At 42.4% G+C, this 26949-nt stretch overlaps 1 protein-coding gene across 1 annotated transcript in view; it reads right to left on the bottom strand.

Annotated features, from left to right (window-relative positions):
* Window positions 1–547: 547 nt before the first annotated feature.
* The window catches only part of LOC147684441 (LHFPL tetraspan subfamily member 3 protein-like), a 57357-nt gene continuing 30955 nt past the window's right edge, over window positions 548–26949 (bottom strand). The window contains exon 3 of the mRNA XM_086942345.1: window positions 548–3361. Coding sequence (XP_086798471.1) covers window positions 3330–3361 — 32 coding nt within the window. The 3' untranslated portion in view covers window positions 548–3329. The remainder of the gene's footprint in view (window positions 3362–26949) is intronic.

Here is a 26949-nt window from a genome sequence, read left to right as displayed (position 1 = left end):
ATAAAAAACAAATATTTACTTTATGTAGGAATTATTTTTTTAATTTAAACTTCATTTTTTATTTAGGTTAATTGAAATTAAGTTAATAGTATAGAATATAATTATAAAAATAGTTTTACTAAGTTAATATAAAATATAATACACATACATCATTTTCCCTATGCACTATCAAACAGAGATCTTCACCTAAACTATATTTAACTAAAGAAATTCGTAAAACAATGAATATTTTACATGCTAATGTAAAATAATGTTATACTTTTATTTTAAAAGTGGAACAGAATTTAAAAAAATGCTACAGCACAGTTGATTTAACTTAACTGTGAAAAAATAATATTAAATACAAATATTTGTTTCTGAAGGTTAAATACAAAAATTAATTCCATCCTAATGTAAAAATAAAGAATTGTTTTACTATCCATTAACAATGATTTAAAATGATTGATAGAACTAATTAAAAGTGATGTATTTATACATGAATACAAATTAATGTTACATCAATTTTATAAAATCAAACAAGGTAGTTAAAAATGTATAATCAAATAAATGTTTTCTTTTTAGATTTTTTTATAACATATTATTTATATTGTTAACTATTTTATTTTATTTAATTTACCATTAATGACAATGGAATTTTATTTTAAGTCTATGGGAGGGCTTTGCTTTACCATTGTTGGCCATGTGTGTTGCTGGATTTACTCCAGTTGGAGTAATTTACTACTGTTTTTGGTCTCTTTTTGGATGTAGAACATTTGGATGTGCACCTTGTGAATAGCAATTAGGATTACTCTTTTGCAGATGGGTACATGTTCTCCCATAAACCCCTTCCTAAACCCCTCCTTACTCCTCTCTAAAATGCTTTTATTTAGTAGTAAGCATGCCCCATTTCCAGGCACTTTCCCTTGTCCATCACACAAAGCGGTGGAGATTTACACTTGCCGGTTTGTGAATAGCATTTTGTAGTACTCTTTAGTAGTACAATTTTAGTACTACAAAATGCAGTTTGTGAATAGGCCCCGTAAGATCAGCAAAAACCCTCACACCTCAGTGCTCTTAAAAAGACTCGGAAATGCACAGAAACTAAAACTAACGCATACCTCAATGGGTAGGAGAGGCAGAGTTCTCAACCTGTCCCTGCTACAAATCACACAAAGGTTGTAGCACCTACTAGGTAACTTGCTAATTAAATCAAACAGATATATTACTAGATTGGGCTAAATTAAGAACATTTATGCCAGCTTGCTCAATCTTTAAATTTTGTTGCTGTGTCAGCTTACAGTGTGAACGGTATTATGCGGATTTTGAGGATAAACTTCAACTGGTCCAGAATTCTGTAACTTGTACAAGGAATATCAGATGGAAAAAGGATTGCAAAGCTTTATACGGGATCCAACTTAGACCAGAATACTGCATGCAATCCTCACCTAAAGGGTTTAAACCACCGACAGGAGTGGGAGTGCAACACTCAAACATATTATGTGACATTAAAATATGAAAAGAAACCAGATATTAGAAAAAGATTTTAAAACGGCCGGTCAACCTAGATATAACACAGATTCAGTCAAAAGATAATTATTCTCAGCGCTAATCTACAAGCACTAGAAGAGGCTTCTGACATGCATCACAACAAAATGGTTCATACAGTCGTTCCGGGAAAGGCTAAAGACATTTGTAACATATTTATAATATTGAAGGCAAGCTATACCGCTCAATGGGCCACATTTCTAGTGATTAATTATTACAATAAAATCAGGATAGAGACACTACTCTGTGCAGAAGGACCAAGCATTTCTGCTTCAATCACAGTCTTTGCTGCAAGGTGCACCCAGGCTGGTGTTCTGCTCCCTTAATGTGCCTTATAAAGATCACATTCCAATAAAAAGTAACTGATATTAGTGCCAGAAGAGTTTATTGATTTCATTTTGTCAAAAGACTGATAGATTCCAAGGCGACATCATTCACCAAGATCTACACAAACTCGCATGTACTATCATGGAACTGCAGGAAGTCATTACAAACCTTCCAGTCTGCCTAAAATGTGATCAAAGGGGCTTCTAGTATAACCAAATTACTTTAAAGTGGTGATTTTTTAAAATCCAATTCTACATCATCATCAATCATCAACCAGGAGGGTTCCAGAATGTTTGTTGGATAACGTCCAGAAGAGTATCGGATTTGAGCATGTTTGTGATATTGTCTGCTTTTATGGAATGTCCCTTCACTTGATTGTGCTTGGTTGGGTTTTCAATGGTTGAATCTCCTTTCACTTGATGATAGGAAACTTGTTGCTTTTTGGATTCCAGAATGTGAATTTATTTGAAGACTTCTGGTTGGGTTTGGGATTCCGCAATGTATATTGCCTCCTTGATGTTCGGTTTGTTTGTGAGTTCCATTACATTCTTTTGTTAGAAGTTTTGTTGCATTTTATGTTGGGCATTGTCTCTCTCATGACATCTGGTTGGGTTTTGGACACTAAAATGTCCGCTTGTTCGATTATGTTGATTTTGGCTTGCAGAATGTCCAATGATTTGTATTTTACATTTCAGGATGTCTATTTTTTTACATCTGGTTTTGTTCTGGATAAACAAAATCTCCCTTTTCATGAGATGTCTAATTGGGATATTAAACCTAATATGGAATCATTCATTTAGTGCCCACTTTAAAGTTTTCCTACGGGATGTGCTTCTTTTCCTCCGCAAAAGTTCAATTCTTCTCGATTTTTTTACTTTATTCCATTAATTTGCCTCCTAAATAGAACCTTGCTGGGCTTATGGTCTGAAGGCGCCAATGTAATGGAAAAGTGTGACTCCTTTCTTACTCAGCAGCCAGTCTGTGAGATAGGATGCAACATCTTCACACGAAGGCTGAGAGTTTGAACGCCTCTTTACATAAACACCAGATATGTGCCGCCCGCTCTGGAGCAGATCCAAACAATATTGGCCACCTAACTGCCCTCACACCACAATGTCTTCCACGTCTAACCTACAGATGCAGCACCTGACTTATTATCCCAATATGGTTGTATGCTTTTGAGTAAGATGACTAGTTACGACGACGCGAGGATTCGATACAGTGTTGTGGTATGTTCCAGTGTATCCCTCTGTGGCATCCGTCAAAGGAAGCTGAAAGGTTTCCTCGTCGTCCCTGGGATTGGCTGTTGAGTGAAAAATGCAATATGCTGAAAGACGTTGAGGCCCAAGAGCAAATTGCAAAGGTTGCAGCTGTGTGCAGAAGGTAAGACGCTGAGGTCCCAGTTCTGTCAGGCGGTTACATCTTTTCGTAGGTTGGGTAGAGGTGGTGCTTCTGGGAGGCTAGGTGACCACATCAGGTCAGAGAGGAGGAGCAATCGTGTTGGTGAGACCTGCAGATAATGAGAGAAGAGAAATGAGTCTGGCTCATGAACAATAAATATTAAATGCACAAAGATTAGAGCAAAACCCTGCAAGGTGGTCAGAGATGACAATCCAACATGATGTTTCCATGAAAGTATAAACCCCCTGGCATTACTGGGGCAGCACTTAAAACCAGCTGGATTCTACATGACTTTGTAAAGTTGTGCTCCCTCTTCTGCACATTTTCTTCTGATCTGCCCAGGGGTTTTCCACCCATCGAGTAGACAATATCCAGCTTGATCTACCCCTTTAAGTGCTCCGTGTTGCGATAAGTGATGCATGGCAACAGACATGAACTTTGAGGAAAATAGGAACAGCTAAAGAATACCCACCTACCCCAATGCCCTCTCTTGCCCAGCTGTAATGCGATTGGCGGTGATGATGACAATGGATTCTAGTTCTGGAACAGGTCTTTCTACCTGCAGGTCTAATAGGGAGGCTCCTTGTGGGGGGGATTTATGAGAGTGATGCTGTAAAATTCTTGGTCAGACTGGGGAATCCTTATTCAGCCCACTATAAGAGTAGTGTTCTACTGAGCCTAATGAAACTCCGTCTTCCCACTTTTACAGTGCTGCCTAATGACCGCTAACAACTGAGCTCTAAGGCTTGAACAGTCAGCACAAATGACCAAAACCTGAGCCAGTGAGAATGCTAGATCGCCCTTGGTCACCAATGGAGAAAGCAAAGCGCCTGGCCCCAGCGCTGAAGGTCCTCCTCTTCAGCGCTGAAGGTCCTCCTCTTCTTTTGTGTCTACGCGAACAAGTAACATCCCCTTCTACTCTGTCAACACCGATTGACATGGATCTTTCTCCCATCCATGAACCTGAGGACCACTGTTGTAGTCGATGTTACATTTCTTAGCCAGTATCATGCATTGCACCACAAATTGAGATCTAATTTTCCATTTTTTAGGTAGAGGGTGAAGTTACAGCCTCATTATGAGTGAAGGAATTCCACCTGGAAAACTAACTCTGAGTGGAATTCTACCTCCCATAGTTACAAGTTCCACTGGGATCGGAATAATTTGTCCACAAAATTCCAGGCCTTGAGAAACTGGACTTGTCTTCCCTTGCATCAGCATAACCCGGCCGTCAGCCGACTCCTGCAGCAGCACAACCCGGCCATCAGCCGACACCTGCAGCAGCACAACCCGGCCATCAGCCGACACCTGCAGCAGCACAACCCGGCCATCAGCCGACACCTGCAGCAGCACAACCCGGAGGTCAGCTGACTCCTGCAGCAGCACAACCAGGCCATCAGCCGACACCTGCAGCAGCACAACCCGGCCATCAGCCGACACCTGCAGCAGCACAACCCAGCGGTCAGCAGACACCTGCAGCAGCACAACCCGGCCATCAGCCGACACCTGCAGCAGCACAACCCAGCGGGCAGCAGCACAACCCGGAGGTCAGCTGACTCCTGCAGCAGCACAACCAGGCCATCAGCCGACACCTGCAGCAGCACAACCCAGCCATCAGACGACACCTGCAGCAGCACAACCCAGCGGTCAGCAGACACCTGCAGCAGCACAACCCGGTGGTCAGCCGACTCCTGTAGCAGCACAACCCGGCGGTCAGCCGACTCCTGCAGCAGCACAACTTGGCCGTCAGCCCACTCCTTCAGCAGCACAACTGAGACCTGTGGAAAGGGTCAGGGACTTCAGAGTGTCTTATACACTCATCCTATGTTAACTCTATGTTACACTTATACACATATTTCTCTCCACATCACCTCCACCAGCATTTCCCACACCTCATCTCTTTCCTCCTCTGCACATTCTTTTCACTCTCACCTAAATGTACTTCCTTGCATCTCTTTCATTTCACCACCCCCAAACACACACCACACCTACTCAACTATAAGCACTGCATTTTCTTTTACTTTTGCCTTTTCAATATCTTGACAATTCTCTGTACCTCTTTAGGAAAACAGATACTTGTTGCAATTCCCCCCACACACTTTTTGCCTGGTTTTGTGATGCAACTTTGACAGAGCTGCACTGGGTCCCTGCTAAACAGGTTTCCCGTACCAGTGTTCTTTCCCTAAAGCTGCACCACAATTAGCACAACTTCAGCAACCCCTGTAAGTCCCTAGTAAAATGGTGTCCCAGGTACCTGGGGCATTGGGACGGAAGAGGGTCCACTAGGGCTGCAGTGCCAATTGTGCCACCCTAGAGATCCTTGCCAAGATCATGCCAAATGCAGGTTGTGTGTCTTGGTGCAGAGAAAACTGGAGAGTCAACATTGCACATATCCCTGTGTGCCATGCCTGCAGACACTGCATGCAGCATAGTTAAGACACCCCTACTGCAGGCCTTACAGCCCAACGGCAGGGTGCACTATGCTACATGTGAGAGCATAACTGCATGAGCAGACATGCCCCTGCACTGGGCAGCTGATTATTGCCAGTGCAGGTGAACAGGGAAGCCATGTTAAAAAATGTGCAGGGCACTAATAATAACCAGTTACCCAGCTACATGATGGCTTTGCTGAAAATAGGGATGTTTAACATCAAACATCTCGTCTCGAACCCACATTGATGCAAGTGTGGGATTTATCAATACATGCACCTAGAGGGCACCTCAGAGGTGCCCCCTGAAACCATACCAACTGCTTTTGGTTGGCTGACTGGTTTTAGCTAGCCTCAGACCCGAGACAAATTCCTGAACCCCAAGGGTGAGGGCCTCACTCTGAAGAGGCCAGAAACCAGCCCAGCTCTACCAGGGGGTGTCTTCCATCCCCTCCCACGAGATGCCCTGCAGATTAGACTCCCAAGGCAAGGGAGCTTCAAAGCACCCCCTCCCCCATGCCTTTAGTGAGCGACTCTAGGATGCCAACCCCCTGTTCTGCTCCATGTTTGGCGGGACGACAGGTGGGAAAATTAGTTAGATTAGGAAGGGTGCCCACATTCAGCCAGCACCACCCCTAGGGTGGGCAGGTGATGTGGACCCCTCTCTTCAAACTCCTCCATCTTGTCTGGGAGAGAATTAACCAGTCAGGGTTATGCCCACTTCCCAACTGAAGAAGTCATATGAGGGTATAGTCACCCTAAAGGTAAGTAGCCTATTGGGTACTACCTGGCACTCCCTCTAACGCCTCTAAATTCAGTATTGTGGGGAACCTCTGGCACTAGAGAAGCAGATCCTCACAACCTAAGAAAAGAGAGGAAACAGAAGAGCCGCTAAAGCAGAGAAGACTGAAGAGAGCACCTGGCTTGGCCCCAGCCCTGCTGGCCTGTCTGCAACCCTCATCGAAAACTGTGCCAAAGTCTGCTCGTCCTGCAGCTGTTGACTCCAGAAACTAGGGAGGACTGCCTGCCTTCGAAAAAGACTAAAGAGCTCCAGAGAACAGTGAATCTGTTCTCAAGAAACTCCACATAAAAGAGTCCTCCAGAACCACCTAAACCCAACACCTGAAGCAGCCACTGCACCTGTCAGGTCTAGCCCGAGTTGAAGTGGGCCAATGGTGCCAACAAGGTTCCCCAGCCCCCCAGAGATTGAGTCCAGCAAGGTTTCACCCTTCCTGGACTCCCTGACGTTGCCTGCAGCCTCTGCTCACAGTCCCCCTCTACTGCGACTGTTCCGGTAAGAAAAAACCCAACACCAATTCCTGTCCCTGAACCCACTCGCTGGTTCAGCCCAACTGGCTTCCTAGCCAGAGCCTACAGCATTTTTTTACAGAGACTGGTCCCATTGAAAAACATTGGGCACTCGACGCTGTTTTGCACCCGGCCGCCCTTGTGCTGCTGGTGGTGTACTGTTGGTGCTGCCTTGGACTTTGCCCACCACTCACTTTAACTCCTGAAGATTGGTTCTGTAAGTCAATGCACTATACCTGTTTGTAGATCTTTTGTTTTCTTCCCAAGGATAACATTCCCGAACTTAGAAATTGCGCTCTGGCCACTTTTTAAAGTGAATAGAATTTACATTTAAAAACGTACTTACCTGAACGATTTTTCTCTGATGCCTAAACATATATAAAGATACTTTCTATTTTTAACAATTGGTGTGGATCTCTTTCTCGAGTCATGTTATCATTTATTGACCCTTGTGTGTATTTTGTGAATGTCTTGCACTCCTCTGTGTTACACCTATGGCTTCTCGACCTCACTACCCCCATTAGAGCAATTTGAGATTGCACAGCAAGCCCCTGTCCATTAAGAAGGGAGCCGCTGGACTCTTTACACGATATATCAGATCACTGGTATATCACATGAAGAGACAGCTTACTACCACTTCCTTTAACCCTATTTGAACAGGATCATAATGCCAACCAGAATACAAAACCATTTCTCTGTGAGCTCTTCAGAGAGGCCAAGGATTAAATGACAATGTATTCAGAACACCCTTTTGGCCCACTGACAGGCATTCTGAGAGCCCCTCACTGTCTTCAGCCTCAACTCCAGACCTCTCAAATGAGGCCCATTATAAACATCTAGAGGCGGCTCAGTTCACTCAGTCACGTTAGCTTTATTCGACTCAGTCACATTAGCTTTATTCGACAATATTAGTCATCAAAGCAACATATACAAAACAGAAAAAACCCATGATCATTAGTTAATAATACGTTAAAATACATTCCACTAAAAGAAATATAAAAATCCATTAAAAATCCCTTAAAAACTATTGAAGTGAAAGCAATGGGCGTTTAGCACTAAAATAATTCCGAATAGTTGTCAAATGTGGGATATCTATTACCACTTATTCTACAATATATATGGAATTTCATTTGACATGTAATCTAGATCAAACAGACTATGAAAACAATCAAAATGTCAATCAAATATCTGGAGGCATGTGAAAAACCACACAAAAGAACATAACCTGCCCTCTACCCAGCTGAAATGATTTGGGATCTAATAGACCATGCCCAGCCTAAAAACTTTACCAAAGCTATGACAATGGGTGCCTTTGTATCTGAGCGCAGAAGTCTAAGCGCTAATGCATTGCTTCTGGTTCGCAGTGTTCTGAAAATAAGGGTCAGCCACATGCGACGTGGAGCCGCACAGGCTGGACATGTAAACAGTAGATGGGCAAGCGACTCTAGAGGTGAATGGCAGGCTGGACAATAAACAAAGCCCTGTGCTTCCCATTTGGCCGCAAATGACCTTACTAGCAGGGTACCCACTCTCAATTGGAAATAGAGATTCCTGTCATATGTTTTAGTTGTTATGTCCCAGTATGGTTCCAGCCTTAATAAAGGCTTCGCATTCAGAAAGTAACCAGTTAGTGATGAGGAATCACTGTTCCCAACGATGTTATCTGTCACCCAACTCCAGTATCTTTCCTTTAGCAAATCTTTAGCTGGAAACAGGGTGCTTTCTGGATTTTTTCACAATGTAACCATACCAATGTTAGTGAACATAATTCTGATTTCTTGTAACCATGTGATTTTTTTATGGCGATCTACTCTAATTAAGTCCTTCAGGCTGACAGCGTAAGCTCTTAGTTCCGGTGTAACCTAAATCCTCCGCCAATGTAAAAGGGGTCGCAGTTTGGCTATATCAGCTTGTGACTTCCTACCCAGGTCATGGAGGACTGGTGTACTTTGAGGGAGTTTGGTAATGTTCCGTAAGAACTTATTTTACGCTATTGTAAGTTTAGAAAGATTATTAAAACCCCACAGTTTAGCCCCATATAGCACATAACTAACAACTTTAGTGTTATGTACTTGCAAAACTGGGCTTACTGGTTTAGTTAATGATGTATTAAACTCGGTTTGAAATATTCCGGCCAGTTGGCGATGCTTTAGAGTGGCCATTTCCAGTTGCTTGCTCCATTTCATATCACCCTGCATTGTGACCCCTAAATATATAAAATCTTTTACCTGTTCTAGAGGACGGTTATTCAGTGCTACACCTCCTCTGAAAGATCTGTGTGGATTAAAAGTCATGAATTTAGTTTTTGGCACGTTGATTTCCAGGCCCCACAGATGGCAAAACTCCTCAAAGAGCAGCAGGGCCCGCTGGAGACCGCTTGGTGTTTTAGCGATTTATTAACGTGTCATCCACTAACATTAAAATAGGTATTCTCACACTAGCTAACACAGGGGCATCAGTGTGTGCAGCGTCCATAAAATGTGCTATCCCATTAATAAACAGGGAAAATAATGTGGGTGCCATTACGCACCCTTGTCGCACACCTCTTTCTACAGGAAAAGGACCAGTGGTCTGCCCCTGGGTGTCCCGTCTAATTCTTGCATGATTGCCCTCATGGAGTCTAGCTATAAGTTATAATAATTCATGAGGCATGCCTAGGTCTTGTAATACTACCCATAGTTTGGCACGGGAGACATGGTCAAAAGCGGACTTAAGGTCCACAAAGGCAGCATATAAGCTGCCCTTTTCTATGACCACCGTCTTCCAGTATACCATTGTGAAGCGAAATATCTGATCAATGGTGCTTGTACGTGCCCAAAACCCCGCCTGGAGTGGTGATAGAATATCTTGTTCATCCACCCAGTCTTGCACCTTGTTTAATACAAGTCGGCCCATAACTTTTTGAAGATAATCAATTAAGCTTATAGGTCTATAGTTCCCAGGCAAACATCTATTCCCTTTTTTAAAAAACGGAATTACCTCAGCCCCTTTCCATGAGGCCGGGACTGGTGCGCCCTTTGCAATTCCATTAACTAAAATCATAATATATTTGGTTCACTTAGCTTGATCAAAAAGAAATATGTCAGCTGGTATTCTGACAGGACCCAGTGCTTTGCCTCCAGTTACAGCTCTCAGCACAAGACTAACGTCGACCTCGCTGAATGCAGGGCCACAAAAATAAGAATATGAGAGCGCACTGTATCGCTTTCCTCTGGGCTGCGAGCATATTGGGGTTTGAAATGGCTTACCCATTGGTCCTGGCTTACATGGTTTATTGGTTCGATTGGACGTCAACCTTTGCCCCATTTTACAGCATCCCAGAATACTTTAGAATTTTTGCTTTCACAGGCACGTTTAAGGTCCAGCCATCTATTCTCGTCCCAATTTTTCTTGTCCTTATGTTGGGCTTTCTTGTAGGTTTGTCTAGCCATGCGTACTTTAACAGAGTCCCCTTCTCTGATTGAGCTCCCTAGGGACTTATGTGCCTCCTTACATTCATCACTAAACCATTTTAGAATGTTTCTCGGATTATTGCTCCTGGTCTTAGATTGTCTAAAAAAGTGGGTGCAAAGTTGAATAAAAAATTCTTTGTGGAATTCTATTATTGACTCAGGCGATTCTGTTTAGGAAAGGAGAGCTTCAAGTATGGTTAAAGCATTGTTGGTGTCTAGGGACATTTTTTCCAGAGCATCAGAGTTCTCGAGTAAATTTACCTATTTTAAAAGCCTCATGTCGTTTGTGGGGACCACGTCCTGAGTGACAACTACGCGGTCTACTAGATTAGGAGCTTCCTTTGTAGATAACTTAAAAAGTGAACATAGGGGGTTGTGGTCACTCTCAATCCCCGCTCTAACTTCCAAGTCCCTTACCACAGACCATAGCTGGAGGTTTATCAATGCAGCTAGAGCTTTGGCCATTATTAAATGTGCAAGCCCCATCCCTATCAGATGGGGATCTGCCGTTTGCCGCCCTTAACCCTTTTTCCAGGCAGATGGAATTTAATTGGATCGCCACCTCTGTCCATTTTTTTACGCGAGGTAGATCTAATCTAGGGATTCCCCACTGGTTGTCTTCATTATCCGTGATATTATATTTCTGAATTGTGAGGGGCTTAAAGGTTACATTAAAGTTACCTGCAGTAATTACATTCCTGCCCCGAGAATACTGATCTAGTAAGTAATCGAAGCCGCTAAAAACTCCGATTTTTTACCATTTGTACCTCTAGCATACAATCAGTTCAAAGTATTCACTATTCAAGAGTAATATGACACACGCAAATATACAAAACACAACATACTGGAAATAGCTAACACAGAGGATGCAAAATTAAGTAAAACATATGAAATTTAAAAATAGAAATAAATTGCTGACATTGATTACCTTAACTCTTTTTACAATCATTATTCAGAAATCGATCAGTTTTTGCTGGTAAAATGAAGGACATTGACATAGATCCAGAAAGTGACCCATTTCAATATCCATTTTTAATTACTAGCTGGTCTGAGACCCCGAGTGACCCAGCTTATTTAGAGCTCTGCCCTTTATGAAGTCTTCCATTTTGGCCTGCGTTGCTGGCCCCTAAGCCTATTCTGGTACTCAGTGGGATGAATCTAGACATACCATCTGAATCTGCTATGTCTGTGGCTGACAAGTTAAGTCTCTGGTGAACCTATGTTTCTTCCAACTGGGAGCCGCTTCAAATGGTGTCACCCGACGTAGATATGGAGATGGAGTAAGGCGCTGACAGATTTGAGACTGGATGCTTGTGGTCCCTCAGATTTAGTGTTCCTCCGTAGAGATGAGCCTTTTACGTGAACACTGTGGCAAAGTGGAACTCCTTACTTTGTCTTCTGCACAAAGAATCTAACCTTCCCAAGTTCAGGAAGACTCTAGAAATTAGGTTATTCCCTCAATCGCTGTAGGTAGGAGTATACATTACTCTACTAATAGATGGGAAAGCGTACCATAGGTTTGGCTTCAGTGCAAGAATACTCTTCATTAGGGTGACAGTCTGCGCCTTATAAGTCTCATAACCTAACAGAGCCTAACCTACATTAAAAGTTGCTCCATGTTTTATGTGTGCTGTACAGTGAAGCAGACATGCAACGTTGGAAAAGTTAGGAGAAATAAAAACATTTCTCCTTGTTAGCACATGCCTGGAGGAGGCATAATTGTTTGGTGCAAAGCCATGTCAACCATTGTAAGTGGATACAGCACTGGTTCAAAAACCATGGGTGGTAAGGTAGCAATCCCCATGTACCACCCACGAGACACCCCCTTGATGGAAAGTAATGCGAAGCGCAATTTGTGCTCCTTTTACATCTTTGTCACAACACAAAAAAGTTTTTGCTCTGTAAAGTAAGACCTTTCTTAACACATTGCACTGGGTTGCTTTAACTTTTTGGTTTGCACTGACCCAAAGTATTGGTAAATCTACCCCACAGAACTGTAACTCGTTACTTGCAGGCAGCACAAGCATCTCTGCACATAAAGCAATGATCTACTGAGCTACCCACATAAAATACAATCTGTGACCACAAATTACACACTGCCGTTTTCAGCACTCTGCTATTTTACAATGAATCAAACCTGCGACTAGTTTGCACACAGATTTCTCCAGTAAGTGCATTAACTACTATATTGGTATCTTAATGCTATTTATGTTCCTTAATATGCTGGATACACAAACATCTCTGAAGCAGGTGCTTTAACTACATAAAATATTTTATAATGCAGCCAGATTCTGTCAGAAGAGATAGCGATTTCAGATCTAATATTGCCATTTTTTTAAAATTCAAAATGTATGGGATCCTGAGTACATTTTGTTCCATTGCCCACAATGCCGGAGAAGAAGACAGAGAACAGTGAGACTGAACAAAAAGAAAACCCAGAGAAAGTATTTGTTGAGTGTGTTTGTGGGGTTAAAGGTGAAGTAAGGGCATGAACTCCTAGGATAGAGGAGGAGAGACAGGTTGAGAGTGATGGTAAGACAGAGAGCGAGACAGAAACGTTAGAGGGGTGTGACCATGAGATTTGAAGTGTGTGCAATGGAAAAGGGGGGAGCAGGGAGGAAAAGTAGGACTTGTGCAGGAGACAGGGAGATTGAGTATGGATGTGAGCAGGGCTCGAGTCGGTGTACCACACGGGTGGACGGCGTCCCCCCACTTATTTTACCAGGCGCTCAATTACTGGAGCAAATGGAGCCACACATTCACTCTTTGGCCTCTCTGGGGCGAGGTTGGAGCTCATTCTGAACAGCTGCTCACACGCTGGCTTCTCTGATGCAATCGCATCTAAGGGGTGTGCGAGGGGAGGCAATGAGTTTGATGGTGCAAGCCACCTTTCGTGACATCACTTCCTGTTGTGACGTCAGCGTCCCCCCACTTCTTTTATTAGGACTTGTGCTCTGGATGTGAGAAGGTCGATACTTGATGCTCCTGTGATGAGAAAGATGTGAGGAAGAGAGTACTGCGCGAGTTTAAGTTGAAAAATAAAATCAATCTGATGAGCAAGGAGAGGGAGTGGATGAAAAACAGTAATCTAGCAAGGATGTCACAGGCCCTGGAAAATACAGCAATTATCAGGGTTCAATTAGCCCCTCAGGGCTATGGGTTTTGGTGCCACTGCACCTGCTGCATCAATGGTACCTAAGCTCCCGAGGACGTATACAGGAGCGAGAGATCTGAATCATTTACGTCTCAGAGTGTGTGATGGAGAAGAGAAGAGTACAACGGGGATATCAGGTTTTCGCGCTGTAGGAACACTGGAAATCAGAGGGACGGCAATATGTGAGGGGCAGCGGGAAGGGGTAAACGAGGTATCAGTGGGCAGTCAGCTGCCCAGTTAGGAACGCGCGGTTTTATTTGTGCTGCTGCAGGAGAAGGCCCTGCATCATGATCACCGCCCGCACTGCAGCTACAGCAGCCCCGTCCGGCAGAGCGGTATCCTAGCAACACCCAATCAGAGGCGCTCGGCACCTGACCAGGCGCGTGCCCGCACGCGGCACTCCGAGCCATGCATCGCTGTCTGCGGGCACCGGAAGTGCCAGGCCGTGGGGCACGCCACGCGCGTCAGATACTGCACGTCGACGCAGGCCTGCTGACGCAGCTGACGTAGGCAGGGGTCCGCGTGCGCCACCAACGCCGGCGCGCGCCACCTCCCATAAAGCCCCTGAGGGGCGCAGTGACGCAGCTGCACATTTACTGCCTTCAGCGAGGCAGAAACAGCAAAGAAAGACCCCCCTGGGGCGGCAAGTAGAAGCATGATAATTACATATGAACCAAGAAGTCCCTGGAGCCTCCCATATCAAGCACGGTTCAAGTGACGCGGAGGAAGCATGCGACGCAGAGGAAGCATGCGTCACACGTTCAACTGTAGGGCTATTTGATCGAATGTTTGTACGTTATACAACTGCGGCACAGGCAATGCAGCAAATGAGGGGGATCTGGCAGCTAACACGGAGTCGGATTGCTGGCCACAGTCAAATATGCGAATTTTATACTGCTGCAATTTGCTGACTCCTGGACCTATTAAACGAAGATTGTCTGCTTCCCGTTCCCTGCAGCAATCTGCAGGAGACGAAAGGGCTTCCTTATTTTCCCTTCCATACGGGCCATTGGTTTAAAGAGGCAATTGCCCTCCTTTTGTTCCAGTATCATTGTGGGTGGTAGCAATCTGGGAGAGGATGTAGCCTTACGGCTAGAGCTACTGATTTAGGAGCGTAGGGAACCAGGTCCAAGCCTCGGCTCAGAATCCTGTGATTCTGGGCAAATCACGTAATCTCCCTGCACCTACCAAAATATGAATGTGTCCTTGTGTAACATAGCTGGTACACATGTAAAACGCTCCAATACCTTCGGTTTGAGTTTGTGCTATAGAAATCTGCCTAAAAATGATAACATCAAGAGGCCAATGCGATGGAGGCACACTTCCCAAGCATATATGCCAGGATTTTAAAAGAGGAAAGTGGGAGATTTAACTCACACATGTGCAGCTGCAGGATCGGATATCAAAAATGCAAATATAGTTCTTTTTTTCCATTACCTGTCAGAAGCCTGGAGAAAGCCCTATGCTAGGCAGAGAGATTGTGGCAAAAATGTTATGTACGGGCCTGCAGGGGCAACAAGACCTCCCCATGGGATTCCACCTGGTGGCCGTCTGAGTTAGATCCGACACCCACAGACCACACAAGAAATCTATAGAGCATCCTAAATGACAAGCTCAACGTTACGGCTCAAGTCAACACAGTGTGCACCTCATGCTTTCACATTCTACGCATGCTGTGAAAGATCTTCAGAAGGTTGCATCTGAACACCAGATGGACTGTCACGCAATCACTCATCACCAGCAGGCTGGACAACAGCAACACTCTGCACCGGAATCTCCAAACAACTCCTACACAGACTCCAGACCATCCAGAACGCAGCTAAATAACACTGCACTTCAGGAAGCTTCGTTGGCTCCCCATTCACAAGTGCAGCCAATTCAAACTTCTTATGCACACATATAAAGCCCCACACAACACAAGACCAAAGTACCTGAACAGCTGCATACACTTTCACCAACTCACCAGACGCCTACGCTCTGCGTCACTATCACTCGCACACACTCGCCGCATCAACAAACTCAAAACTTGAGGTCACTGTTTCTCCTATATCGCACCCAAGACATGGAACATCCTGCCTCAACACTTCTAGAGCCTCCTCCTTCTTGAGTTCCTCAAGAAGCCGAAGATCTGCCTCTTCATCTAAGCACCCTGGGAATACACACCTTGCCCGAGCACTTGGATACCCTCTCGGGTGATTATTGTGCTATATTAATCAACATGACATAAAATAATTGGTAGTGCATACTCCCTAGTCATACAAGACCAGTCTTTGTAGACTGAAGTTCGCCAAGCAACCGTGTTTTTGCATGGAGGAATCGGGAGACTAGCTTTGAAATCGGTACTTTCCAACCTGAATCAGGAGGGTTGGCAAGTATGTGCAAGTACTTAAGAAAAACTACAATTAGGGGCAGGTTTTTGATTTTGTTCAAAGCCTGTATGTAGGAGATATGCATGTACTGTAAGAAGGTCAGCGGTATCTATCTTTAACAGTAATTCCACAAATAATTTAAATAGCACGTGCTAATCTATTTTGTATTTCTTTTATAGCACTACTCTTCCAAGTGTAGGGTGTCAGTGCGATTTACATGGTTCACAGACAAAATATTGATAGCAAAAATATAGATGACAAAAATATTGATGGAAAAATATAGAATGCAAAAATATCGACTCCCTATACTTAAACAGGTAAGTACAAAAAGATGTAATCAAAAATATTTAAAATAAAGATGTAAAAAATATTGATTATAAATAAAATAATATATATTAAATATATAAAATATTAATGTTATCTTTACCAAAATTAATTTAATATAATACGAATTTTACCTAAATATAAAAAAGAAACTTAAACAAATATAAACACACAAACATAATAATATATACATATATTTACCTTAAAATCATTTATCTTTATTTCATTTTTGAACTTTTAAATTATATAAAAATAAAATATATACATATCAATAATTAAAAAAACATTTTATAATTAAAACATTAAACTATTAAAAAATAAAGAAAACATACATTTCGCAATACAATAAATACAACAGTAGGGACAATGTTGGATCACAGAATAATTACATTTACTATTCCAACTCCAGTGAATACAACAGTAGGTACAGTGTTGGATAGGGGAGGGGTAAAAATTACTATTCCCACTCCAGTGAGTGCAAAAGTAGGGTAAATGTTGGACAGCGGAAGAATTACATTTACTATTCCAACTCCAGTGAGTCACACAGTAGGAAAAGTGTTGGATAGCAAAAATTACTATTCCCACTCCAAAGAGTGCAACAGTAGGGAAAGTGTTGGATAGCCAAGGGGTAAAAATTACTATTCCCACTCCAGTGATTGCAACAGTAGGAAAATTGCTGGATAGTGAAGGGGTAAAACTTACTATTCCCACTCCAGTGAGTGCAACAGTAGGGAAAGTGCTGGATAGTAGAAGGGTAAAAATGACTATTCCCACTCCAAAGAGTGCAACAGTAGAGAAAGTGTTGTATTGTGGAGGGGTAAAAAATATTATTCCCACTCCAGTGATTGCAACAGTAGAGAAAGTGCTGGATAGAGAATGGATAAAAATGACTATTCCCATTCTAGTTAGTGCCACAGTGGGAAAGTATTGGATGGCGGAGGGGGACAAATTACTATTTCCGCTCCAGTGAGTGCAACAGTAGGGAAAGTGCTGGATAGTGGAGGGGTAAACATTGCTATTCCCACTCCAGTGATGCAAAAGTAGGGAAATTGCTGGATAGCATAGGGGTAACAATTGCTATTCCCACTCCAGCGAGTACAACAGCTGGGAAAGTTTTGGGTAGCGGAGGGGTAAAAATGACTATTTCCACTCCAGTGAGTGCAACAGTAGCGAAAGTGCTGGATAGCGGAAGGGTAAAAATTACTATTCCCACTCCATTGAATGCAACAGTAGGGTAAGTGATGGATAGCAGAGAAACAAAAATTACTACCAACATTTAAACAATTGAAATACATTTAATAATCTTAAAAATAAACAATATTTAAAAAAATATAGGATTAAATATATAAAACATAAAAAGAATACATATTACTATAATACCTACATATAACCACGCCAATCAAAAAAGAATTCAACATTTTTATTTAAATGTATTTCCGTAATTAACATAATTAATAATGAATTAAAAATATTAATTAAAAAATGAACATTCATTTAATACATATTCTTTAACACTATATTATCCACAACACATACCTAAAATAATTACACAATTACCATAATGAAATACTAATCAATGTATTAACAACTAATTAATAATTCATCAACAAATAATTTACTTTCCACCCTTCCAACCATTTTCCATACCATACCATAAAACTAGTTAACAACTAATTATTAATTCATCAATTAAAAATAAATTACTTCCCACCAAGTCCCCCTATAAACACTACAACTATTTATTAAATATGTAATAATAAATTAATTTACACATTTAACACTATAACATCTCAATTAAACACATATTAATAAATACAAATTATTCAATAAATGTAATATAATTAAATTACTTCCCACCATATTCCCCTATAAATCCACAACCCGCTACAGAACTAAAAACACAACATTCAAATAAAAAAATAATAGCTAAAATAATCAATACATTTTATATAATTAAATTACTTCCCACCCTATTCCCTATAAACCCACAACCCGCTACAGAACTAAAAACGCAAAATTCAAATAAAAAAAATGAATAACTCCCAAAATGTTAACACATATCATAAACATACAAACAATTCTTATACAAAAAACATACATCACACACATATAAAATATATACTAAAATACATAAAAGTTATACAAAATAGATATTTTTAACAACTATATTTTTGCAAAGGATATTAAACACCATGGGGCATATTAAAAGTCCGCCCGCCATCCCGTCATACAAAGGGACCGCCCGCCATAAGAGCGGGGGTCCTGTGAGTGCCATTAGGATGCACCCACCACAATGGCGGGCAAATCCTGCATTCCTAACATTGCGGAGGGTGGTGCACTCAGCACCGCCCACCACAATGCCAGGAAGGCATGTTGTGCACTTCCATGCACAACATGGCAAGCACCGCACAGTGCCTGCCATGTTGGGCATGGAACTGCAGGGGGGTACCTATGGTACCCCCCCCTGTGCACCCCCCACCCCTCCGTGGGCCCACAACGGGCCCCCCCAGGGCAGACTCCACATGCCTTTCCGTGGGGGCAATGCAGCCACGGAAAGGCATCTGGAAACAAACATTCTAATATGGCTGGCGGTGTCTTTCAGACACCGCCGCCATGTAGAACCCTTTTCCGCCCGTTCGATATGTGGACCGGGTGGAAAAGCAGCAGACGGTCTTTCCGTCCGTTGCGGACCCCCCAGCCATTGTAATATGGCAGAGGGTCATTTCTGCCCAGATGGTGGGCTGATCTCCCCGCCGGGACGGCGGTGGCTACCGCCGTCCCCGGGGGGGGAGGGGGGGCGATCCGCCCACCATCCTAATTGGGCCCTTTGATATTTTTTAAATCGAAATTACTTACCTAAAATCAATATTCTTGACCACAATATTTTTGATACGATATTTATGTAATTCGATATTTTTACTTGATATTCTGTCTCTGCACCAATTTACATTACACACCCTTTAGAGCAGTGTTCTTCAATCTGTGGGGTGTGCCTCCCAGGGGGCGAGCGCCACCATCCCAGGGGGAGCACACACTCCACCCGAAAATCTTACCTTTGTTGTCTTATTTTTCCTCTGTCCCACGTCGCAAGTTATCACCCATTTCAAATGGGGATTTGTGATTTGCCTGCTGCTCCTGCTTTCTCCAATCAGCACGCAGGAACGTCACCAGTGACGTTCCACCAATGAGGGGGACAGCAGCTGAGATTGCAGGAAGTGCCACAAAATTTGCGGCCATAAAGCCCCTGCATTCCACTTTTGCTGCCTTTTCTTCCTGGTTTCATGTGAAGGCTTTCCTGTCGCCACGCTGTGAAGGACTGCTGAAATCTGCGTTTTCCCATCGCCTCGCTGTGAAGGACTGCTGACATCTGCATTTTCCCGTCGCCTCGCTGTGAAGGACTGCTGAAATCTGCACAGGTAAGAGGGCTTTCTCGAAGTCGGAGGGGCGGATGTTGGGCTGATGTTCGGCCGTATTGGAGGTTTTGATCACAATGCGCACCTAAAAGCACGGCAGAATTCATGTTTGATTGTGGGATTGCATGTGACTCATTCACGGTACTTCGCATCACAGCGTTTGTCAGTTTTTCACGTGATGTAGTGTCTGTTTGTTTCTTAAACAGAAGATGTTTTTGACTAATCTACCAGTGTTAAGGACATCCGCTTTTGCGAGCGGTAAATAAGATTTATTTTAAACAGAGCATATTTAGGAACCGCATCCTAGTAACTCACCTGAGTATGCGTTCGAAAGTTGCACCTTCTTTATTTCAAAATTATTTTTGGGAAGGTTGGATACTCAGCCAAACGTTTTATCATTGTGGTTCAATTCTAATCATGCAGAAACTGGGGGGTAGCAGTTCAGCTCCTAGGTACTTGGTATGTTCTTGTAACCACAGTTCTTGAATGGAATTAAGTTAATCATTGAAGAAATTATGTCCAAGTGTGATGGCTTTTGTTAAAGTCGTATACAGTTGTGGCACAGTAAAGTCATCCTTTAGAAGCACGAGTGCTGAATCAACTTTATAAATAAAATAAATAAATAATGTTCAAATATGATTTTTTAGTAATGTTGAGAACAATCCTTCTAATTTCAAAAGGAAAAATGAGGTTTAACAGGTGTGGGGGATCTGAGCACTTTAGCATATCAATAAAATCCAAATTACAGAGGATGAGGGTCTTGAATAAACTAATAATCTTTGATCAGATACCGGATAAGAATGTCTGTTTCAAGTAATAATGTGTATAGTCAGCATCTTTGGTCTCCATGAGGGTGATCAATTAATTCTTCCTTTTCTGTAATCATGGCTGTCCTGACCACATTTGTCAACAGTAGTGGGATGACATAGAAAAGTGACACTTCTGTTCAGATCTATTAAAATGGCTAGAGAAAGTCTTGTCTACTAGATCCATGGGTGTTCCATTGGTTATTTGTATGCACATAAGTTATTCTGCATTTTTATGTATTTTCAGCATTTCTAGTGTGACAACAACGCCAGGATGTTTTTGAGCACTTTTACCTGTGTATCTGTCGCAACAGTGGAATGTTTTGCACTCGTTTTTCTTTCTTTGAGCACTCTGTCCTAACATTGAGTTTGCACCTGTCTGTTCCCCACCAGCCAATCAGCATTCATGCAGCCGCACAGGGTCTTTGGGTTGACTCGATTAAAACTTTGGTTTATTCCTCTCTCTTTTTTTGCACAGCCTCACAACCGGTTTAAACGCCTGTTACACATGTTTCACTGCTTTTCACACTGTGTTCAAACCCTGATTGTTCAAGATTTTGGTTCTTCATTAGGCCAGGTACCCAAATGGGTCTATGGGAAAAATAAAGTACTTTTTGCAGCATATGCTTCACAAAGGGGCTTTTACCTAGTCATGAAGTATTGAGTCCTGTCACACACTTTAGGTCAGTGACTTCTTAAGAGTTTCTCGTTGCTCAACTGGGTATAATTTCTGATATTTATGTTTCCCACACCTCCTTTGCTTGATTTTGCTTGTGAGAAAGTGTCACTCATAAGACACTAACATTATGAAAATGTCACACATAGCAATCTGAAACCTTGGCAGCTCTGCACTTCTCAGGAGACCCGTCGACTTTAAGAGTCCCACACATGGAAATCCCATAGGATTTGGGGGTAATGGTGTGACGTTTGCAATGTGGAATGAGGTGTTAGGGTACACTAAAGTCAGATTTTTCAATCGGGGGGGGGGACCATCCCAGGGGGATGCCTTCAGAGGTACCTTTAGGCCAGCGGCCCCTGGGTCTGCACAGAGAAGCTAATTTACACCATTTCAAACCTGTTTGTAAATATTTGGGGAATGTTTAACTTTCTCTAAAATATTCCCGTATTGGAGTTCAACAATTACTTAGGCCTCCCAGGCAATTGTGTGGAATGTTGCACTTGGGCTGCATTTAGAAGAGCACAGGAGCCACGCTGGAAAATGCATCATTTCTTTTAGAATTATACAGGCAGGGAGCAACACAGGACTAGAAGGGCTTCAAGTTGCCAAAAGAAAAATGCCAGCCATGTGTTGTATAAGCACCTTGCAAATTGCTTGTCTTGGCACTAAATACAGGTTATAAATAAAGAAGTATGTATTCATTTGTAATGTGACTTTTCTGTCTTTGTTCCCTTTCAGTCATGGATCTCTAAGGCATCCCTAGAACACAATTTAAAGTGCTTTCTATTTATATTTGCTGTTCAAAGTATGCGCAGATAAGTTTATTTTTGTACCGCCTGGAACATCAAATAAGGAGCTGGCAACCCTAATCATAAAACTGGAAGTTTGTTGCTGGATTAGCACATTATTTCCTGGTGCTCATTTAAAGTGCTCCAGTGCCCTGGAACTGAGTTTGACCAATGTAAAACTGTGAAAAGATAATATTTTTCCCAATATATCAAGGTGGTGTCTTAACCAATGGAGTCATAGCTTTGGCACAGGAAAGATGTTGTAAATAGAAGCCTGGAGCCTGGTATCATGTAGGTTACTTTATTCAAGTCTTCAAGATGTTAAGTTAAGTTACAGAGAAGACCCACCAGGAGTGACTAGCTTGCCACTCAGCCTGCCTGGTTCCAACTGCCAGTTGTCACCAGGCTAAGCCCCAAACACTCCATGATGTCACCCAAGGTTCTAGTGGTGACATCATGTGAGTGACTATGAAAACCCAGAGGTAGAAAAGAGACAGGCTAAATATAACAAAAGATTTATATTTTTAAAACAAATTTAAAAAAAAGATACAGAGTGGCGGTATGGAGTATCCCAGAAGCCCTCCTTGTTCTGTTCCAGATGCCATTCAGCTGCACATGTTGTATGAACCCTTTTTTATGCAGTAGAATAAGTGATTTTTCCCAGTGCTTTTTTGCCCTGGCCGTCCGTCTGTAATATTGCAAAGGTCTATGAGCAAAGGCCAGGGCTCCATGAAAATTATGCGCCCATACTTAAACAGTAAAAAAAAAACAATTAAGACCCCTGAAGTTGAGATTCAAAGGCAGTGCAAGTTTCTCACAGTGCCTGTCACTGGGTCCTACCGTTGTTCCAAAATGCATGCTCATTTAATCCTGCGCTTCTCTGCAGAGTGCACATTACATTAGTCACATGTGCCAGTTGTGATTCTGTGCAAAGGTGCAAGAAGGAACTGCACATGTGTTGAAATATTAACATGGCACAAGTAAAAGAAACTTTGTGCTTACAGGAGAGTGGGTGTATTATGTATGGGGGGATATTGAGGTGAAGGAGCCACAAGGAAGTACATGCAATCAATTTAACAAACGTGAAAGAATGGAAAGCTAATGTGTCCCTGCCAGAAATAACATTTTTAACTTGCAGATCATGGCCATCTTACCAGCCATGAGGGCTTCAACTAATAACTTGCAAATCATGGCATATTTTATTTGCCCTTAAGATAAGGCAGCAAGTAACTTCTAGGCATGTCATTCATTCCCTTGCCCATCACTATGATTCTGATCTCGGGAGCTTTCATGGTGTCTTATGCAAATCATACTGAGAACATGCACGTAATATTCCTTAAATATTTTCTCTTCATGGCAAGGGAAAAAGCTACTTGATTGCTAGGCTGAGGAATCCTATTCAAGCAGAAGAAACATCTGAGGAAGTGAATAAGAAGGTAAGCATTTCTTTTTGAGTGATGGGTGAAGGGGCAGTGCTGAAGTTTGCCCTCACTAACCTTTGAGCAAGTAACTTGCAGAGCCTCATCGGTGGTATACAGCATATACATACTGCAGCAATTTTGAGAGCACCTACTTAAAGCCTGGATGAGCTGGAATTACTTTTTATCCACTTACCACAGAATGATTCTCTTATCCAAATTGATTTTTATTTAAAACATAAGATTTTTTTAAAGATTTTTTTGAAACTACAAAGTTAAAAACCTCTTGTACCTCATGCAGCTGTAAAATTGTAGCCATGTACTATTCGTTAACATGCAGCTTCAAATTTTGTATCTTAAGTTAAGCAAACATTTGCTTTGAACACATGCTCAAGCGAAAGGCTGAAACAGAAAGCGACGGAGAGAAAAAAGCTGCAGAAACAAGGAAATATGATTCCTCCTATTTGGATATTGGTTTCACCTGCATTGTTGTTAGTGGCGAAAGTAGACCACAGTGTGTGGTTTGTGGCGTGATCTTAGCTAACGACAGCTTTTCAGCCAACCAAACTAAGGCATCACTTTGAAACAAAACATGGGATCTCTAGCAGGAAAAAGCAGAGATTTTTTTGCCAGGAAGTTGTCAGAGATAACTCAGCAGAAAGAAGCAGTGAAACATGTGGCAAATACTCCTGCAACTGCATTAAAAGCATCATACCAAGTAGCATACCACATTGCCAAAAACAAAAGGCCCTTTGTAGATGGAGAAAAGGTGATTCTCCCAGCATTGCTCGACGTAGCTAGGACAATGCTTGGTGAAAAAGCAGTAGAGAAGTTCAAAAGTATATCCATCTCAGACACAACAGTTTGCAGCCGCATCGCTGACATGTCGGAAGATATCCAGGGACAGCTCATAGCCAGGCTGTAATCAAGTTTGTTTTCTTTACAGCTGGATGAAGCAACTGATGTGTTAAAGGATGCCCATTTAATTGCTTATGTTCGTTACTGTTATGAAACGCTAGTATTAGAAGATTCTTTATTTTGCAAGCCAATCAAGGGCCGGGCAACAGGATTCGATTTGTTTGCCATGATCAATGACTTCCTGAATATCCATGGCTTAAAATGGGAAAACTGTGTTGGAATCTGCACAGATGGTGCTCCTTCAATTTGTGGTGCTAGGGCTGGCCTAAAAGCTAATGTATTGAAAATGGCTCCACATATTCTGTTGAACCACTGTATGATACACCGGGAAGCCCTTGCTGTTCGAAACATGGACAGCGAACTAGAGGATGTGCTGACTTCTGCTATAAAAAAAGCACATTTTATAAAGACCGATCCCACTAGAGCTTGTCTATTTGCAATTTTATGTGCAGAAATGGGAGCTGAGCATGATGGCTTGCTGTTTCATACAGAAGTACGGTGGTTATCCCGGGGGAAAGTGCTGCCTCGCATCTTTGAATTAAGGAATGAAGTACGGCAGTTTCTTCTGTGTTTGGACCCCTGCAAAGCAGAACAACTATGCAATCCCAGCTGGCGTGTACTTCTAGCATACCTTGCTGACATTTTTGAGAAATTAAATTCCCTGAATCTGTCTCTGCAAGGAGCTGACATGACGTCTTTTACCATGAATAAAAGAATAACTGCATTCAAGAAGAAGCTTGAATTATGGAGAAGACTAGTTGAAGATGGCCTGTTTGAGCAGTTTCCATGTTTAGTAGTTGCTCTTGCCGAGACTGAATATGAACTGCCAAGTGTTGCTGAGGTATTAAAAAATCATCTGACTTCTCTCAGGGATAGATTGCAAATGTATTTTCCTGAGAACAACGATCACTACAATGACTGGGTCTTTCAACCATTTCTGGCAGAGGTGGCAAGCCATCTCCCAATCCATACGCAGAAAGAACTGATTGATCTCCAAAGTGACCGCACTCTGCAGATGCATTTCAGCAAAGTCTCAATGGGAGAGTTTTGGCTGAAAATGTCTGCAGAATATTCAGCTTTGAGAGAAATTGCTATCAAAACTCTCTTGCCTTTCAGCTCGTCCTATTTATGTGAGATTGAGTTCTCAGCACTTGCGGTACTAAAGACTAAGTACCTTTCAAGACTAGATGTGGAGCACAACCTGAGGATGGCAGTAGCAAAAATCCATCCACAGATTGACTGTCCCTGTGGCGAAAAACAGGCACACCCGTCACATTAATGTTGGTGGTGTTATTATCAATCTGTCATGTGTAAAACAAAGCATCCTAGTAAAAACAATTTGCACACATATCTTGGAAAATTTTGTTTTGAGCTGTGTAATAAGCCTCTGTCATTTAACCACACCCACTCACAAACCTACAGTTAACTAAACTCTTGTTGCGTTGAACATTATTTGCCGGATATGGCCCGGGATATGCGGGTGGCTGTCAATTATGTAGTGTACCAGATTCTAGAAATTCCTGTCAGGTGGTCGGGGGGCCTGACATTTCAAAAAATTCAGCAGGGGGGCTCAACCCACAAAAGTTTGAAGACCTCTGCTTTAGAGAGATAACAAATCATGCAAGTGTGTAAATCAATGCATAGTAAATGTTACATGAGACAATGAGGGTTACTATGTATAGAAGTCACCTATAGTTCTTACTGGTAGGCACTATGCAACTAAAATGGTCGGGAGAAGTAAAAAGACAACATTTGAACCATAACACAGTGGTTGTAGTTGTCTGTACTAATACGATGTTATTATTACCCAAAGGATGCCTTATAATGAAAACAGATTGAGACAAAAATATGGTTCTAAGGCCATGTTTTGCAGGTTCCATGCAGCTCTTTAATGCTGTTTCATAACTCACTGCTATGTGAGAAAGATTCCAATTTATGAAAGTAAAAAAGGATCTGTGTCTAAAATAGGGCTCACTTAAATTTCTACTTAAAATACAACTGTTACCTGCATGTTGTACAATGTGATTTGCAGCAGGTACATAAACCCTCTAGGCTACTTTAGGAATCAAAACTGTGATGAGGCAAAACAAAGTCCTCTTTAGCAAGCGCATTATGCACCAGAGTAGTCTTACAGATATTATTATTATCATCTGAAAATTGCAGGGCACATAGATATCTGCAGCAAGTGCCATAACCCCTGAAATACTTTAAAATGTAACCTCTTTGTGATTAATTAAGTAAGCCAGAACCGATTTATGGTCACATTTGCCCTTATCCCACATTTTGTACAGCTATGTATTTAAAAAATAAATGTATCAGTTGACTGTTAGACTCCACTTCTCATGACCGCACCCCTCGTGACTCCACACCATTTCTTCTGCCATACCTCAATACCCCACTTAGGGGTCTCTTACGATGGCGGGTCGACAAAGTCCGCCCGCCATCGCACCGGGAGATGGGACCGCCCGCTATGTGTGCGGCCATCCCGCATGTACAATTAGGACGCGCTCGCCACACTGGCGGGCACGTCCCACATTTTTTGCACTGCGGCGGGCGGTGCGATCAGCAGCACCCGCCGCAATGAAAAAAAAGTATCTGTGCATTTGCATGCACAAGGTAGCAGGCACTGCGTGGGGCCT

Source organism: Lissotriton vulgaris, chromosome 10 (assembly GCF_964263255.1).
Source record: "Lissotriton vulgaris chromosome 10, aLisVul1.2, whole genome shotgun sequence".
NCBI classification, from domain to species: domain Eukaryota; kingdom Metazoa; phylum Chordata; class Amphibia; order Caudata; family Salamandridae; genus Lissotriton; species Lissotriton vulgaris.
Note: the sequence above shows the minus strand (reverse complement) of the source record. Positions and strands in the feature narration are given on the sequence as shown.